We start from the raw sequence: 18,372 nt of genomic DNA on the forward strand, positions 1-18,372 counted from the left end.
AACCAGGATTGCTTTTTAATTGAGACTATCGAGCCTCTGAGAATATATGTGCAGAAATATGAGCAATGCCAATTAGCTGTAATGGATTAATGAGGGATCATTAGAGTACACCAGGAACCTGTGTTTACAATTGACAACTGCTCTGTGGAATGTATGTCTTCACTGGTGATTATCCCATTCTCTTAATTATTTTAGAGCATGTGTGTGTAGAAGGGCATGGATAAAATGACTGGAACTTTGGATGCAAAACTGATTTCTACCCCTCCCTTTTTTTTTCTCTGACAAAAAGGCATAATAGCTGGAACAAGCCTTCTAAATAAGGAAAACTCATTTTTAAAAATTATATATTTTTATTGCCAGCTTAGTTCCATTCAGAAATTCAGACAATGATATGTAAATGTATAAGAGAAAAATGAGGAAGAGGATTTGGACTATATCAGCAAAAGCCATTGATTCTTCAACAAGTACTTCAAGTTCAAATTAACCCTGCAGTGAAGTTGAATGGAAAATTTGAATTCAAGCCTTTGAATAAATTGTCCAACCCTCCAGAAGTTCAACACCTCCGTTTTTAGCTTGAAGTCACTAAAAAAGACTTTATATCTTCTTGTTTGTTCCCAGATTAGCTAATGAAACTGCTGTTTTCTTCTACAAGTTCAGCACTGAAACTAAAAGAACTGAAATCCAGTGTTAAATGCCATTTCCTTTCTGTTCTCCATAATTTATCTGTCCTAAACAGTGTTAGAGTTATGAAGTGTTTGATTCCTTTCTTTTTGCACCCAGAAAAAATTGTGTGTGTGTTGGGATGTGAGAACAGGCCAGATAAATTTGAGAAATGAAGGCCTGATGTGTATGGTAATTAGGCTTCAGAATGCCTTTTTGGACAGCTTCCATTGATAACCATATTCAGTGATTAAGACAAATCAGACAATAACACAAGCGCTTGAAAATTCTTAAAATCATTATTGCATTTTTCCATAAAACATTTAATTGCAAATAGAACCTTATATCTAGCAAGGATAACTTCTAGAATTATTCATTTACCTGTTTTTTCAAATATTGTATGAAGATAAAAAAAATTACAAACAATAAAAATCTTGGTTTTTATTTGAGCCAAATAAAAACCAAGATTTTTATTGTTTGTAATTTATTTTATTGTTTGTACAATAAAAATCTTGGTTTTTATTTGGCTCAAAATTTTGTTTTCCCCATGCACACTACATAATTTTTGAAAGTGGCTTGGAAACAGTGAAATAGAGAGCAAGATATTACCTCTCAAAATAGGCTTTGGTTCATTATTTATTTTCTTGAGCAGCATGTTTGGAAGAGTGGTTTAACAGTTTTAAATATCAACAAATGATAAGCACAGTAAGTGTTAGCATTTAGAAAGAATCAGACTATTTTGCAATAGCCAGATATGACAAACTAATGACTTAATTCATTTTAAAAGGTTCTTCCTTTCAACCACACATTTAGTTTTTCTCCCTCTGTATGAAATTAAATGGATTACAATCTGATTCTACTTTACCAAAGGTTATGGTTTTAGTTTTGCTAGAGTGTATATGGGAATATGTAAGAAGTCAATGATCATATTGTTGTTACTGATTCAACTAATGATGCAAATACAAACAAGTCCCTTCCTCTCTGCATTAAGGGCTAAACCCCTGAGAATTTAATACAACTGAGATGGCAAATTTATTATCAAAATTATGAGCAGCAAGTTTGATGAGAATAAAGAGGGAAAGCCAAATAATTTAAAAAAAATATGATTTAGTTCTCCCCCATACTAAATGTATACAGTGTATTGTGTACCCTTGGAGAAATTATAGTAATTTTAATTGTCTGTGGAGATTCTCAGTCATCCAAGTCATTGTTTCCCAAAGGTGTTTTTTCAAAAGGCAACTGGACTTTGTTTTTTCTTTCAGGCATTTTGCTTCTCAACCAAGATGTTTCTTCAGTTCTTACTGAATGGTGGAGGATGGAAGCAAAACAACACAGTCCTTTCAGCAGTTCCAAGAAGGTTCTACACCCATTTGCACTATTCAGGGCACAGATAAACCTCTAACTCTCAGAATTAGTGCTAATGACCAAATGACTGCAAGGAATATAAATCCTTCCATCCTCCACCTTCAGTCACAACTGAAGAAACTTCTTGGATGACAAGTGAAAATTGTTCAAGGAAAAACAAAGTCCAGTTGCCTTTTGAAAAAGCACCTTGGGGGCAGCAATTTTAATTCTAAAAGTGTTCTGAGAGTACGAGTGCTTTTCATCTAACATTCATTGTGAGATCTATTGTAATATATTATTCCTTAAGTTAAAACAAAAAATACTATATTGAAATATACACAAAGTAAAATTTACCTTCATTAAATGTCAGTGTCTACAACTGTTTTACAAACAGCAGAAAATCTATGTGTAAAATGCAGGGAAGACTATGAGTTGATTAGAGAGAAGACTATAAAATAGTAACTATAAAATAGTATAGTTGGTCCTCGATTTACAACCGCCATTGAGCCCAAAATTTCTGTTATTAAGTGAAACATTTGTTAAGTGAGTTTTGCCCCATTTTACAATTTTTCTGATCACAGTTGTTAAGTGAATCACTGCAGTTGATAAGTTAGTAATATGGTTGTTACGTGAATCTGGCTTTCCCAGTAACTTTGCTTGTCAAAAGGTTGAAAAAGGTGATCACATGACTGGGACACAGCAACAGTCATCAGTTGCCAAACTTCTGAATTTTGATCATGTGATCATGGGTATGCTGTAAAAAATGGTCATAAATCACTTTTTTTCAGTGCTGTTATAACTTCAAACAGTCACTAAATGAACTGTTGTTGAGGACTACCTGTATTAAAATTTGCTACATTAATATTTTTGTCATGTCCCTGTTGGAATCTGATTCGGAGGAGGAAGCTGAGCAGTTGACAGGGAGCAGGAGTGTGGCTCCGTTGGCTATGGAAGAAACTGGGGAAGAGCAAAGTCTGGCTGGGCAGAGCAGGGGAGAGGTAGACCAAGGGAGAGGGGATTCAGAGGAGGATCCAGGCCCACTCCTTCTTCATCCTAGGGCAGTGGTCGGCAAACCATGGCTCGCGAGCCACATCCAGCTCTTTGGCCCCTTGAGTGTGGCTCACCGCCCACCACTCTTCAGGTGCTCAGGTGCACTGAAGGTATGAAAAGGGGGTGCAAGGTAAGTAGGTGTGCAGCGGGGTGAGGATTGGGGGAGAGAAAGCGGAGGCAGAAAGGGGAAGAGACGGGAGAAGTGGAAGAGTGCAGAAGGAGGGAGATGGGCAGGTGAGGGAGTGAGCGCACCGGGTTGCCCAGGCAAGGAGCAGAAAGGGAGATGACAGAACAGAAGGAGTCGAGGAAAAGCTCAGCTCGGAAAGGCGTGCAGGTATGAGAGCATGCACGCGTGCGTGTGTGTAGTGGGTGGGGGGAAAGAGAGACAGAAAAAAGACAGAACCAGGGAGAAGGAGAGTGTGCGCATGGTGTATGTTTGTGAAAGAGAGAGAGAGAGGGGGGAGAGTTTGAGAGTGGTGAGAGGAGCAGAAAAAAGTAGGGGAGGGAGAGCAGCCGGAGGGCGAGGAGAAAACAAAAGATGGGAGGATAAAAAAAAGGAAGGGGGAGAGAGAAAGAGAGAGCTTTGTGGCTCTTTTCCTCGTGGGCTCCCTCTTACTCTGAAAGTGTGCCTTTCCCAGAGCTTGCTGCCACTTCCTCTCCCCAAGCCACACTTCCCGCACAGTGCCAGCCTTGGAGAGGGGTCATGGGGCGCGCGAGAGGAACCTTTGAAGCGAGCTCCGCCTGAGAGGAACATGGGGCCTATCTAGGGCAGCATCCCGTTTCCCGGTTGTGCCTCAGCTGCCACTCGGCAGGGCAAAGCATCGTCCAAGCGCCCTTTTTCTTTGGGGTTTCCCCAGAACTACGAAAGGATTGCAATACTGGAATGTACATAAAAGTCTGTGTTACAAAAGAAATGCATGCCTGCAAATAGTTCTGCTGGAAAACATTTTTAGCAAAGGCCAGCTTAGGAGTACCCTAATTAAGTTAATAACAATGTACCTACCTATATAGTTTAAGTTTAAAAAAAAATGGCTCTCAAAAGAAATTTCAATTGTTATACTGTTGATATTGTTATACTGTTGACTAATGAGTTTGCCGACCACTGTCCTAGGGCATGCAGGGAGGAATGGAGAAGGGAGCAACGTGAGTTGTGTGGCTTATGGGGGAGGAAAGGGCCCTGATTCCCTTCATTAGCTGCAGCTGGGAACACAATGTTTAAAAAGGAAAGCTGAGTACAGCAAACTGTTGGGAGAAAACTGTGAGTTTATCTGGTCTCATTGTGGCTTATCTGTGTTCCTGGCGTCTTCCCAACTGTGTGCATTTTGCCCTGCGTTCAAGTGAAATTCTTTCTCCTGCTCTGTCAAGTTAATTACTGCAGCTTGGTTTGTTTGGATTTTTAGTTACAGTCTGTATGTACTTTGTTTTTGGACTGAATTTCCTCCACTTAAAGACTGTTCCTGGGAGAGTTTTTCTCCAGCCGAAAGTAACCTGGACATTGGGGGCAAAGTTGGAGATAATAAAGGGACTCTTCTTGCCAGTGGTGAGATTCAATTTTTTTTACTACCGGTTCTGTGGGCGTGGCCTGGTGGGTGTGGCAAGGGAAGGATAATGTAAAATCTCCAGTCAGAGGTGGTATTTGCTGGTTCTCCAAACTACTCAAAATTTCCGCTAACAGTTCTCTAGAACTGGTCAGAATCCGCTGAATACCACCTCTGCTTCTTGCTTATTTGACTGTGTTGCCTTTGTGCCATGCCCCGGGTCATCACAATTTTTTAGTTAAAATTTTACCCACTGACATCAATCGAATGCTGACTAATTGAAATCCCACTATTTTCAGTGTTCATTTTGTAAGCATGATTAATCCTTGATTCAGTCTATTTTAGGAACAAAGTTGTTCATATTTATAGTCTATTTTGTTCCATAATGGCTTTCAAAGGAGAACTCTCTGGAATGTCCTGTTTGGGTAATGAAGAACCAGCCTTGTGCAACTTGTACATTTAAATCAAAGGTTTTAGATTTGTACAATTTCTTGTGATTATAAACTTTGCCAAGAGACCCAAATCCAGCCCCCTGTCTTGATCGTTATCTTGGACTGTTAGTTTCTCAGATTCTTGTGTATAGATGGTAAAAACAAAGTCTTAGCGCTCTGAACTCAGTTCCTATTCCTGATTATTTGTGCCTGAGACAAGTCTGGAGATTCAGTGAAATCTGTGCAGGTATAGATGGTTCTCAATTTAACACCAAAGTTACAATGATACTGAAAAAAGTGACTTACAACCAGTCCTCAGATGACTGTCACAACATCCCCATGATCACGTAATTATGGTTTGGGGTGCTTGGCAATTGTCATTTATTTATGAGAGTTGCAGTGTCTGAATAATACATATTGCCATTTCTACCTTCCTAGCTAATGTCTGACAAGCAAAGTCAATATGGAAAGCTGGATTTGCTTAATGACCCTGGCAAAAACATAGCAAAATTAGCCGTGGTTATGTGATGCCTCATTTAACTGCATTGCTTAATGATGGACGTTTCAGTCCCAACTGTTGCACTTTGAGAATTATCTCAAAGTGCAACAGTTGGGACTGAACGTCCATCATTAAGCAATGCAGTTAAATGAGGCATCACATAACCACAGCTAATTTCTGTTGCACTTTGTTGCACTTTGAGAATTATCTATACAAGATGAAGTTGGTAGCCAGGATATTCCCCCCTCCCCCAATCTAGCTTGTAAGGCAGCTTAGCCAAAACTGAGATAAGGCTAGATATAGCCTATACTATTCAAGAAGTAGTGAAGTGATCAGCTAGAGATATAATGGTAGAGCAGGAGGAACCAGATTTTTATTGGTATTCATTGCTATTAAAATTTTGCTTTATGAAATAATGAATACAATGTATGAGATAAGGTGTTCAAAACAAAACCTTTTCTCCTTTCCAGACATTTAAACACTATACAATAAAACTTTACTTAAAAAAAAACTATGACAGGTTCATTGTTGAGGGTGAGCAGAAATTCGAAGAAAAAGATCCATCTGGCACCTACATCAGGCACTGCCACTTTCATGAGGATAGATTGATTTATATTCTTGACTTATAGCCTCTGTTCTGACCAAGGTTTCTGAGACCGTAATTAAGCCTATGCTTAGTCCAAACAACTCTCTTTTTATTTCAACACCGGGAATTATGTTCATTCCCAGCCCGTAATGAGTCCCACTTTCTCGAGATAAGCACCCACCTTTATCTCCTTTGAATTGCTGCCAACCACTAAAGTGCCAAATTAACTGTAAAAAGCCAAACGGAATACAAAATCTGCACAGAGCTTCAAGGTTATTCCAAACAGAGCGAACAACAGGAAAGGTTCCTGTCCCTTTGCTCCTCCTTTATATCTTATGGGAGGGGCAATCACCTCCAAGCTTTACTCCCGAGTTAACCCTTTTGTCTTAACTGTTCTTGCCTTCTGGCAGCTCTGCACACACGTGCACTGTGAACAGGCTCTCCTTGTTCCTCTGCCTCGCTGCTGTCAGATTCTGGAGGCTCTGGAGTCAGCACATAACTCCTAGATGGCCCCAGACCCATCTCTGTATCGGATGCAGGACCATCGTCAAAGTCCTCCCTAGACTCCCGGACTGGCCCTTGTTCTTCCCCACTGTACGACTCTGCTGCCGTCTCCTCAGGTTCTCAGCAGACCACAACAGCCTCTTAGTTTATAGAAGCTTCTAAATCTGCTTCTCTTTCCAACCTGGCAATGTTTTAAAGGATTGGTACATATCTAGCAAACCATATACATGGCTTCAGAGGTGGTATCTAGCAGGTTTGGACTGGTTCTGGCATACCCGTAGCGGAAATTTGAGTAGTTCGGAGATCCGGTAAATACCACCTCTGACTGTCCCTGCCCCCGCCCACCTACTACCCGGATTGCTGTTTGCCCCTGCTTGCCTGCTTGCTGCTCACCCCACCCACCCGCTTGCTGGTTTCCCCACCCACCTGCCCCAGCCTACCCTCTGGCCTCAAACTACCACCCACAGGCCAAAGCAATTTATTTGGCCTGTGGCCTCTTGCAGCCACTTCTTCTGTCCCTTGCCGAGCCTTGGTCATTTGTGGAGATGCTCCATGTGCTCTCCGGGTCGGCAGCTGCTTCTCTCTGCTGGTGCTCTTGCTGGGAGAGCATCTTGTGCAATTTAGCAGGTGTCAGCTGCTGCTTTGGGTCCTCTAAATCCCCTCCAGAAAGCTCTGCGACTGATAGAAACATCATTCAACATGGCTGCTGCTTCTCTGTGCTGCAGCACTTTCCAGATGGGACTTAGAGAAAAGCGGTGGCTCACAGCTGCTAAATTGCACAAGATGCTCTCCCAGCAAGACCAGCAGCGAAGAGAAGCAGCCGCTGCCCTGGAGAGCAGAAATGGAGGGGACCAGGCCCCGAAAGGCTGCTAGGTCGAGCTTTGCTGCATGGCAGAAACCATGCGCATGTGTAGAAGCCATGCCACATGAGGAAGCCGCATGCATGCATGGAATTTGTGTGTGCATTCACATGTGTGGAATCTGTGCGCATGTGCATGCACGGAATCCATGTGTGCACATTCATGTGCAGAATCCAAGTGTGCATGCATATGCGCGGAAACCACACAGGTACATGCAGGCGTCCTCACATCTTCAGCGAACCGGTGGTAAGATTATTTGAAAACCACTATTGCATAGCTTGTATGAATGCATCAAGCTATCTTCAATCATTTTATTTTAACAGAGTAAAATTACTATAGATTGATAAAAGTAAAGGGCATCTCCCTTGAGTCAAGTTTTTTTTGGCAATAGTATGAAAGAATTTTACATTGTCTTCTGAGAATCTTTTTCAATATTCTAGGCTAGTGGGCTCCCATAACAATGATAACCAGATTTGTTCCACTTTAAAGATACAATTAAGTGATGTTACCTTCTGCAACCTAGTAGATAAAGGTTCCTAGCTACAAAATAGTACCTCTCTCTCCCCTGAAAAGTTCCATGGGTTTCTTCTTCTTTGTATTAAAAAGTTAGAAATTTTATATTTCTATTCTAAACTAGGCAATGGTAATGTATTCTACATAGGGCTGTTTTTAAAGTAGCAATGTTGAAAGATTATATTTAGAAAAAATATAAAAGTATGTTGTCAGATCAGAAATAAAACCTAAAGCAATTGCTGGAAAATGGGGCAGTTTGAATTACCTTTCCTTTCTGGAATAACAGAAGGGTATTGTTTGAGACACAGTTCAAAGGAAAAAAAACTTACATTATCTTTGCTCCAAAATTGTATCTTATTGGAATGGTTCTTTACCTGAAAGTCATACATGCTTATTTGAATAACAATTCCTCTAAATATAACAGTTGTAAAAAACAATAGCACTCACTCCCTAAAAATGGCCCAAATCCTTTTCTTTTTACAAGCAGAAGTGTGGCCAGCATTTGAATACAATGGTATCTTAGTCAGTATCCATTTATCTATTGCAATTAATCTTAAACAGCCTTCTTCAACCAGCTGATCTCTATTATTGTTGTTTTATATTAGCTATTACTATTCTACTTTCAGGATTCATATCTTACTGAGGCAGTTTTTAAGTATGATCAATATGATTAAAAAAAGGTAAATGGTGGGTTTAAAAGAAAAAATCTAAACCTTTCTAGAATCCTAGCCAGAGGCAATCAGTTGGTCCCTACATTGATGTAGGGAAAAATTCAACACAGGTTTCTGGGTTGGTGATTTGCCTTCCTCTCTCTTTAAGGAAACTACTCACAGGACTTTCAATGGCAATTATTCTTGGATTAAGAAGAGAGATTCTAGTGAACAGGTATTTGTTCTGGCTCCCATAAACCTGAAACAAAATAGTGATTTAGAACAAAATGAGAGCATCAGTATTTAAATTAAACAATCAGCACTTTATTTCAATAGTAGCAATTAATTAAGGAAATTATACTCAAGGCTGTTGTTGTTCCAAATTTTTGAACATCTGTAGTGAAAAATAGTTACATCTCACCTGGATTAAATCTGTTTGTTACTTCTTATCTCCTAATCTCTCATGTAGCATTCCCATTGCTTCTTTAGAAACAAGAGATTTAGCGTGTTTGTCATTAGTTTTATTAACTTTCTTTATGGGCTTTCTCCCTTTCCCTGTTATTTGCAATTTGTTTATGTAAAACCTCAGGCAATTTAGTGAGTAAAGCTTTTTTGTTTTATTCTGGTACAACAGTTGGTTCTTGAGCATGCTATACATTTGACTAATTTCTAGAATTAATGTTAGCAATATCTGTAAATAAAGAATGTGATGATAGAGAAGATAATGGAAGGTAGGTGAAATGAAGGATGATAGTTGCCAGATTTAATTCAGTATTCACTTGGGAAGAAACTAAAGAGTTTGACAGCATATGATACAATACTACCAAGGCCTATAAACAGCACTAGTAATACACACAAGATTCTTAATCAAGAAGTATATTGGTTTTATCCAGCGGTAGACTTCATCAGTTACCACTTGGTACAACTTTTCCAGTCATGTAGCACTTCAGGCTATAGATAGGTACATGCATGTATTTCTAAATGGTACACAGAGTAGGTCTTTGCAATTACATATCCTTGTAAGATCTATGTTGTTATATCACTGAGAAATTGTGGCATGCTTGTGGCAATTTTTATGGTTGTGATTCAAATTGGGGGGTTTCATATCTTCACATTTTATCGCTCAATCACAGCACTGCACCAGATCTAGAATAAATACTTTTCCAGCTTGGAATGGAGTTTTGTTTCTATATTTTTTGAGTTCCATTTTGATTGTATGCTAATACATAAACTGCCATATCCAAGAGCCATATTGTTTTTTCATCTTCCTTGTGGTTTGAGGATCCTGATCCTGTGACAATGGCATCATTACTTTTCTTCTTCATTTGCTAATACCACCTACATCTGCAGATGTAAGAGGGATTCCTTGCCTTAAAATCTTTGTCTTTTGAAAACAAATTAATTTGACTCTGCTAAGACATAGTAAGCCATTTAAAGTACTTTCTGAGCTCAGTGTGAAGTCTTATTACAGATTAGAAGAAAATAAAAAAAATTCAGGATCCCTGATGTTGCAAGTTGCAGTAGGGGTAGCATAGCAAAAAATCTGGGAGGGCAAAGGAAGTTGGTTTTATCTTTGAGCACACAATACTAGCTACTGAATACATTTAATTGATACCTTGGCAATAGAAAACCCTATCTAGGTTATCTTCCTGCAAAATAAAAATAAAAATAAAGGACTGTTTCTTTGGATATCTTCATAAAATGTAATTGTGGCTTTATCAAATTGTTATCTATTTTCTATGGATGCCCTAAGGCTCCTAGAGAACAGACCAATCCATGGATTTAAGCTAAATATTCAAAACTTAGTTCTGGAATAAGTTTTTATGGTACTGTAAGCAAGAACCAGGAGTGAACAGGAGCTCTACCTTTCCTGGGCCTAAGACAGAGCTCTAGGTTACCCAATTGCATACATACTTCCATATAGATGCAGTTCCATTAAGGACTACATGTTGACTGTGGTTTGTCAGCCATCATCTGGTGGTGATGCTGTCTAACCCACATCTTTCTATCTTATTAAGTAGTAGGTTGTGGCTTACTAATTTTGTCACTTTGTCGAAGAGTTTTGTATTAAAAAAATTGCAGCTATTTTCATTAGAAAGTTTCATCTGATAGGAAACAGACGGAGAAACCTTTCTGCTATGGTACCCTTTCTTTGGACCATCATAGATTAGCCCTGAATCTATTGGTCTCCTGGAAGGCCCTGGAAGCTTGGTTTTATAATCAGACCTGAGGATCCAATAAAAAGTTCCCAAAAAGGCTACACTGTGTACAAGAGTCTCTTTGATTTCTGGTTATAGTTTTTAAGTGCTTAATAGTTTTATATTAATTGCTTTGACAGTTGTTTGTGTTTGCTTTTTAATTGTGTAAGCTGCCCAGAGTCACATATGTGAAATGGGTGGCTATATAAATTGAACAAATAAATTGCTTTAAGAATAATAGATTGAAATAGTTTACTGTAGTAAATAATCGGAACATGTAGTATGTTTATGATATTATTTTAAATCACTGATTGTTTTATAGAAATATTGTGTGGCATAAATAGATACCCAAGTAAAACCTTGATTACTAAAACTTGATTCTTATCACTGTAATAAAAAGGGGGGGGTAAGCATGCATGAGAGAGTGCTTACTGTGGTGAATCCCCAAATGTGCATCAATGAAATAGAAAATGCTGTTCTTAGAAAGGCTGTATAATCATCATCATCAGAGTTGCATTGATATCAGCTTCTTTGAGGGGAAAATCCTCCTTGGATTAATTTGATTCATCTGTTATAGATGAATTTCAAATATTTCTTTTCTCAGGAAAGAGAATATATGATGGCAACTCGGATTTCTGACTTCAGTCTAGATCTCTTTTCCCTTCCCATATCAGCTGATAGATGATTGGAGAAATGCAAGCAGGAATGAAGTCTGTTTAGCATTAAGTCTTTCCCATAAAAAGAGAAAATGAAAAATATTTACTCTTGCATAGATTTATGGTTTATGCACAGGACCGAGACTCTTAATTAGCAATTCAGTTAGTGGAAAACAGATATCCACTATCTCTTTAGGAGAGGCGGGTTACTATCCCTTCTTAATTCAATTATTCGCAAGAGCACACCGACAGTCACAAAGACTGATTATTCAACTATTCTTTACCAACTGGGCCACTCAACCTGAACAAAAATGTAAATGTGATGACACTTTTGACACAATAATTTGGGGTAGTTTTAGTCCTGCATAAAGCTCCAAAATACATGTGAACAGCCATCCAGCATTCTTCAGCTTCTATAGCCACAGGAAATTATGAGAGTCTCAGATGTTGACAAGCATTTGGTATGTGTAGAGGTTATTATTTTATTTATTAGAATAACCTTTGGTGTTTTAAATGCAAAGACATGATTGTTTCTGGTTTTTAGGCTGCATATAATCCAAGGAGGGGAATCTGTGATCCTATATTGATGAAATTGTAGTATCTATAAGACTGAAGAGGAGGAAATCTAAAAATGAGACCGGATATTATACTTCTGAGGTGTGTGGCTGTGAATTATAGTCCTGTATAGCTAGGTGAGCTTGGGCCAGTCACTTCTCATCCCTATGAAGGCGGAAATGGCAAATCACTTCTGAAGAACCTCGCCAAGAAAATTGTCCAGGCAATCTCCAAGAATTGGACATGACTGAACAGAAGAAAAAGTAGTTTGAATGCAGTGGATGCACGTTTTAACAACAAAGCAAATGGTGCCCCTCCTCAAACTTGACATTATAAAACTAAGTAGTTGCTAATCAGTTTCTAATCATTAGCAAGCTTCAGGTTCCTGGTTTTACAGAAAAGATAGGAATAAGAAACTTAACAGCACTTATTTCAGCAAAGCCATAATTTTGTTGTTTCTTAGATCAGTGACAACATCTCCGTTAAAGCCTATTGAATAGGTACGGCAAAAACATCCCCTCCCCCTTTTTGCCCTTTCTCTCCCCAGCAAACTGGTTCATATCTCCAATATGACCCTGTGAAAATGTTTTGTGCTCTCTGTTTCAGCTTATTAGTGATGGTGGTGTGGTCTATGCAGAAGCACTCTGGGATCATGTCACTATGGATGACCAAGAACTAGGTTTCAAGGCTGGCGATGTTGTTGAAGTCATGGATGCGACTAACAAAGAATGGTGGTGGGGCAGGATAATGGAGAATGAAGGCTGGTTCCCAGCCAGCTTCATAAGGGTAAGAACCCATATAACATTTCATCAATGAACTGGGAAAGAAGAGAACTTGAATGCATCATTATGTGGTTTAAATATTGCTAGCTATTAGTTTTAATATATTTTTCATACAACAATAATTTGTAGTTATCTGTCTTTTTAAACTCTGTAAACCTATTTTTGGATTTATACTGGATGTTTTGTCTATTTCCCATGTTTATTCAAAAAGACAAAAAAATGTTGGCAATTGCATTGATCTTACAAGAACTATCACTTCCCATGATTTCAACACCATATCTCTGGGGATGCAGTCCAAGATTGTTAACGATGTCATTCATGTTCCCTTCTATGGTCTTAGTTTGAATGGAAGAGGAAAAAGTAATAAATACTTGATGTATGAGTAAAATAAAAATATATTTTAGGATGAAGATGCAGAGTTGAGGAATACATGTTAAATAGCTGTCTTATGTTACTCATATAATATGCTGTCATTTGCTCTGTATCCACCTTAGTAAAGATACTGTTGGATAAGTACTACCAATGGATTCTTTATATACTGGGAATAAAGTTATTTTCTAAGATAAAACATTGTTGAATGATCCCACTGGCCAATTACCTAATTAACCATCAAGTAGATACTTAACCTTTAATATTATAAATTGTTATATTACACTGGATGTTCAGGAGGTGCTGAGCAGGGATACAATAAGAGAATCTGAACTGCACAATTTTTTATATCATTTTCTTCTCAAAACATATTCTTGATATATTGGATATCAGTTCCCAGGATTTCCAACAGGCTTTGTCATTTTTTAAATTAAATTAAAAAATGTTCTTATTGAATGGAAACTATGATGGATCAATACTCCCAGGCGTAGCACTGGCAATTATATACAAAAGTGGATAATATCTATAAAGAGATTTTTGCCCTTTCCTCTAAGAATCCTGCATAGAAAAACACAGTCAGCTCCAATCCTTAAGCTCTGGAACATAGAACTCCTCCTTGTGAAACTTATACCCTTTATTAAGATAGCTTCTGATCTCTTTATTAGTAAAAGTTTTTTTCTTCTTCTTCACATCTATGATATGTCTATGGCTCATTACAGTTACCTCTAACTCTGGTGCATGTTCCTTCTAAAATGCTTAAAAGAGTTTGTTGTCCTTGAAAAAGTAATAGAATGCAGCAGTACTAGAAATATTGGAGAAAGGATATTGAGTGCTTTCTTCGTTCTAGAAAGGAAGCAAAGATATTACTATTGAAATAGATGTAATAATAGCAAAACAGATGAATGGATTATTAAATGAGATGGAACAGAGATTAATTAGGGGTTTTTAGATCCATACCTTGAGCCAAGGCTTTTCAAATTCTCACTAGACAATACATCTCACAGATTTGACATTTTCTCATGGATGCCCAAACTCCGCCTCCCTCTCAGTAGTTGAATAATGTTAAGATAATAATGCATATGTGATACAGCTCCGAGTAAACCAGGATGAACCAATTGAAGACTATCCTCTGAAGTTAGAAGACGGTCGGGAAGAAGATGGAAGAAATGCTGCTTATCGCTATGGAATGGGGCATACAACAAAGGATCAAATGAGAACCAATGTTATTAATGAAATTCTAAGCACAGAAAGAGATTACATCAAACACCTAAAAGACATCTGTGAGGTAATGAAGCATATAGATAATATGTGTTGTTTGCTAATGTACTTTGGTCAAAGATATTGATTGGCTCATGTTTAAGAAAAAAAAAAGAATTCTTAAAAACTCTAGAAATATAGAAAACTGACAGCAGAAAAGACCTTGTGATTTGTTAACTCTGCCCTTTGTTTTTCTTTTCTTTTTAAAGTATTTATTTTTAATTTTAACTTTTTAATTTATTTTTAAAATTATTGTCAGATGATGGACATATGTTTATCCCAAGCATTAAATTAAGTTACTGATGATTAACTCACTACCTTCGCTAGAACTAGATTCCAAGTTTCCACTATTCCACTATTCTTTCTAACATTACTTTTGAACTTCTCTACTGACAGTTTGAGGTTATGCCCTTGGGTTCTTAATTTTTGCTTAAGGTTGAAAAAACTGCCTTCTAGAATCTTATTCACACCCTTAATATATTTGAAGATTTTAATCATGTCCCCCTTTTCCCTTCTATTCACCATGCTCAGTTTCTCCGTCTTTCCTGATATTTCCTGTCCCTTAGACCTTGTACCATTTTGTTGCCCATCTCTGGAATCACTCAATCTTATCAATATCGTTTTTTGAGTGAGGTCTCCATCCCAAAGGGAGGAATTTGAACAGTTTATGTCCAGGATGTGAGGGGTCTGCAAATATCTTCTTAGCATTCCTTTTGACCCATGCAATATATAGGTTTTCTATGGAAGGCAGGCTGGTTACAATTGTTTTTTCTGCAGTCTTAACTATCTGTTCAAGTCTGTATCTGTGCTATTTGGTTGCCGCAGTTCAGGCAGTTATAGAAGTACAGATGACAGACTCAATAATTCCTCTGCAAAACTGCATCAATAGCTCCTGGGGCAGTCTGAACTTCCTGAGTTGATGCAGGAAGAACTTTCTTTGTTGTGCTTTTTTAATGTTGGTTCTAATGTTTAAGCGTCCATAACAGAAGAAAAAATAAGTTCAATATTTTGCTGAAATATGCATATTTTCTTTGTGACTCATCATCATCCTATATAAAATTTTATCAGGAATCTGAGAAAACCAAACTGAATAAAATGCCAGTGAATCATTTCTTACAATTGTAGAGTATGGGTTTTTTTTAGTATGACACGTAGATGCAATTTAGTTTCATTTAATGTAAGGCTTGTGTTATGTCTGTCTCTATTTATGGACATCTTAAAAGCATCTTAGGTATCAGTCTTTTGAGTTTTGAATGCAGAATTTCCAGATTTGTTTTTATAACAATTAGTCTTTTCATTGCAGAGCTAAGTTGCTATAGCATCATTATATTCTTCTATCTACCGTTCTGATCAAGACAGAGTGGAACTGCAGATTATTTTGATTCTGCCTTACAAATCTTGAACCTTTCTAGGGCTATATAAAACAATGCCGTAAACGAGCAGACATGTTCACAGAAGAGCAATTGAAGACTATATTTGGGAATATTGAGGATATCTACAAATGCCAGAAAAAATTTGTTAAAGCCTTGGAGAAGAAATTCAACAAAGATTGCCCACACCTAAGTGAGATTGGCTCTTGCTTCTTGGAATATGTAAGTTGACATTTGTGCAAATAAGCTAGCTAAAGGCCAGGTTTATAAGACAATCTGGAAACTGCAGTTAGGTGACACTATCCCAAAGTGAAAAACATCCATACCCTTCAGGTGCCTCCAAGGAACAGGACAGGAAATTCTAAGAAATGCCCCCCCCCCCCATACACACCTGTGATGGAATGGCTGATGTATTAAGAATGCTCTCTCCAAGGTTTCATTGAACTCAGTGAACCCTATTTCTGGAAATTATACTTACAACTGTAGCCTGAAAGTAGAAAACATTGACAAGGACATTCAGATAATTGTAGTTTATTAACTTTATGTTTTTAGTTTATACAATTTTTATCTTTTATGATTGTAAGCTGAGATACCCTGAGATAAGATGACTGGCAAACAAACAAACAATGCAATGTTAAAGCTTAAAATCTGATAACACACAAAAAGGACTAACTATAGAAAGAGTATTCACCAATTTCCCTTATTTATACCTAGCTATGAATACAAGTGTTGCAGTCCATACATCTTTAAGTTTCCAAGTTTGAAAAAAAAATGCTTCAAACTCAAGGGGAATTATTAGGAATTGCAGTACATTTACAAAATGTCTGCCTCAGTCTTAAGCAGTAGACTAAAACGTTTGAGTGGCTTCTCTATGCAAGGTTATGGAGCTGGTTATACCTACAAGATACCCCATTTTTGCCTCTTTCTGTCAAGTGGGACACAATGGCTCAGTGGTTAAGACACTGAATTTTAGACCATTAAAGGTCTGCAGCTCAGCAGTTCAAGACCTGAATGCCAGGAGATGGAGTGAACTCCTGTCAACCTAGAAATTCAAAGCATGCAAATGCAAATAGATGAATAGGTGTCACATATAGACATGCAGGAATATAATAGCATTACATATTTCACCATACTCTCTTTGCTGAGGTGGGTTGTCATGCTGGCCACATGACCATGGAAAAATCTCCAGACAACTCTGGCTCTTTGGCTTAGGAAACAGAGATGAACACTTTAAAGTCAGTCATGACTAGCGGGGTAAAAACCAAGGGGATACATTTATCTTTTTAAAAAACTCCCTCTTAAGGTGTGCTAGCAGTTTCATTTTCAAATTTAGTCTGTCAATATAATTTTACACTTTCCTACCTGGAGAAAATCCCTGACATAATTTCCAGGGAACCCCTGCTTAAAAATTATTATATTGACAGTTCAGGAATATTAGTATAAACTGCAATCTGAGTTGTGGTGTGTAAAAAATTCTATTACTGTGAGTGCTTGTATTGTGTGACGTGAAATTAAAAAACAATGATTTTTTTAAAATCACAACCTCTGGTGGAACTCCAATTGAGAAAGGCTGGCCTAAGGTATTCTTCTGTTTTCCCATTGGATTAATTATTGTTCAAGATTTCACATGATGTTGCACAGTACAGTACAGTATTTTAAACTACTTTCATTTGTATTTTGTGTTAGACTGGATTATTTTGGTTTCAAAAATAAAATTGATCTTGTTCTCCATAATATAATCTTTTGCCTTCCAATTCAGCAAAATGAATTCCAGATCTATTCAGAATACTGCAACAATCACCCAAATGCTTGTATGGAGCTTTCCCGGCTTACCAAAGTGAACAAATACGTCTATTTCTTCGAAGCATGCCGTCTCCTTCAGAAGATGATTGATATCTCTCTGGATGGTTTCCTCCTAACGCCAGTGCAGAAAATTTGCAAGTATCCCCTACAGCTTGCAGAATTGCTGAAATATACCAATCCACAGCATAGGTAAGGAGAAGTGAGGAATAAAAATTAGATGAAAAGAAAAATGTTATTTTTTAGTTATCCTAACACCTTTTGTTTGGTAACATTCCTTTGTAATTAAATTTAAACAGTTTTAGGGATCTAACAGGTTATTCACCTTGATGGGCAAATTACATTTCCCCCCCTCCCCCCGATAACATTTCAAAACTAGTTTCCTTGTAACAGAATGATTGCAAATAATTAGTGTAGTTTTTTTTTTTTAATGCAGCGGCATAAATTGCAACAGAGATAGGAAAATAATAATCCATTTCCCTGCAGAATCAACAGGGTGGGGGAGGGTTAATACTACTTCAACACTTGGAAAAACAAATATTTAAGAACAATCAGCATAACTGATAGTGATTGCAAAGGTTTGTGCTTTAGAAAAATAATAATCCAGTATCAAAATGTTAAGTACAGTCATTGTAAGTTCTCCAAATAAGTAGAGAGAAAATTAATATTGGGGTGATGACATTCATTGCAGTCTCTCTCTGTCTCTGTTTCTCTGTTTCTGTCTCTCTTTCTTTCTCAAATGAGATAGAG

At 37.7% G+C, this 18,372-nt stretch overlaps 1 protein-coding gene across 4 annotated transcripts in view; it reads left to right on the plus strand.

Annotated features, from left to right (window-relative positions):
• The window catches only part of ARHGEF4 (Rho guanine nucleotide exchange factor 4), a 151,923-nt gene that overhangs the window by 125,358 nt on the left and 8,193 nt on the right, over positions 1–18,372 (plus strand). For 3 of the 4 annotated variants that reach the window (XM_087932988.1, XM_026701274.2, XM_087932989.1), the window contains exons 7-10: positions 12,651–12,830; positions 14,286–14,480; positions 15,865–16,044; positions 17,582–17,814. In XM_087932988.1, coding sequence (XP_087789114.1) covers positions 12,651–12,830; positions 14,286–14,480; positions 15,865–16,044; positions 17,582–17,814 — 788 coding nt within the window. Of the gene's footprint in view, positions 1–8,768; positions 8,871–12,650; positions 12,831–14,285; positions 14,481–15,864; positions 16,045–17,581; positions 17,815–18,372 lie in introns of those variants that run through there. The other variant, XM_087932990.1, reaches the window with a different exon arrangement.

Source organism: Pseudonaja textilis, chromosome 4, assembly GCF_049901715.1.
Source record: "Pseudonaja textilis isolate UNSWEBS1 chromosome 4, rPseTex1.2, whole genome shotgun sequence".
In the NCBI taxonomy this organism is placed as follows: domain Eukaryota; kingdom Metazoa; phylum Chordata; class Lepidosauria; order Squamata; family Elapidae; genus Pseudonaja; species Pseudonaja textilis.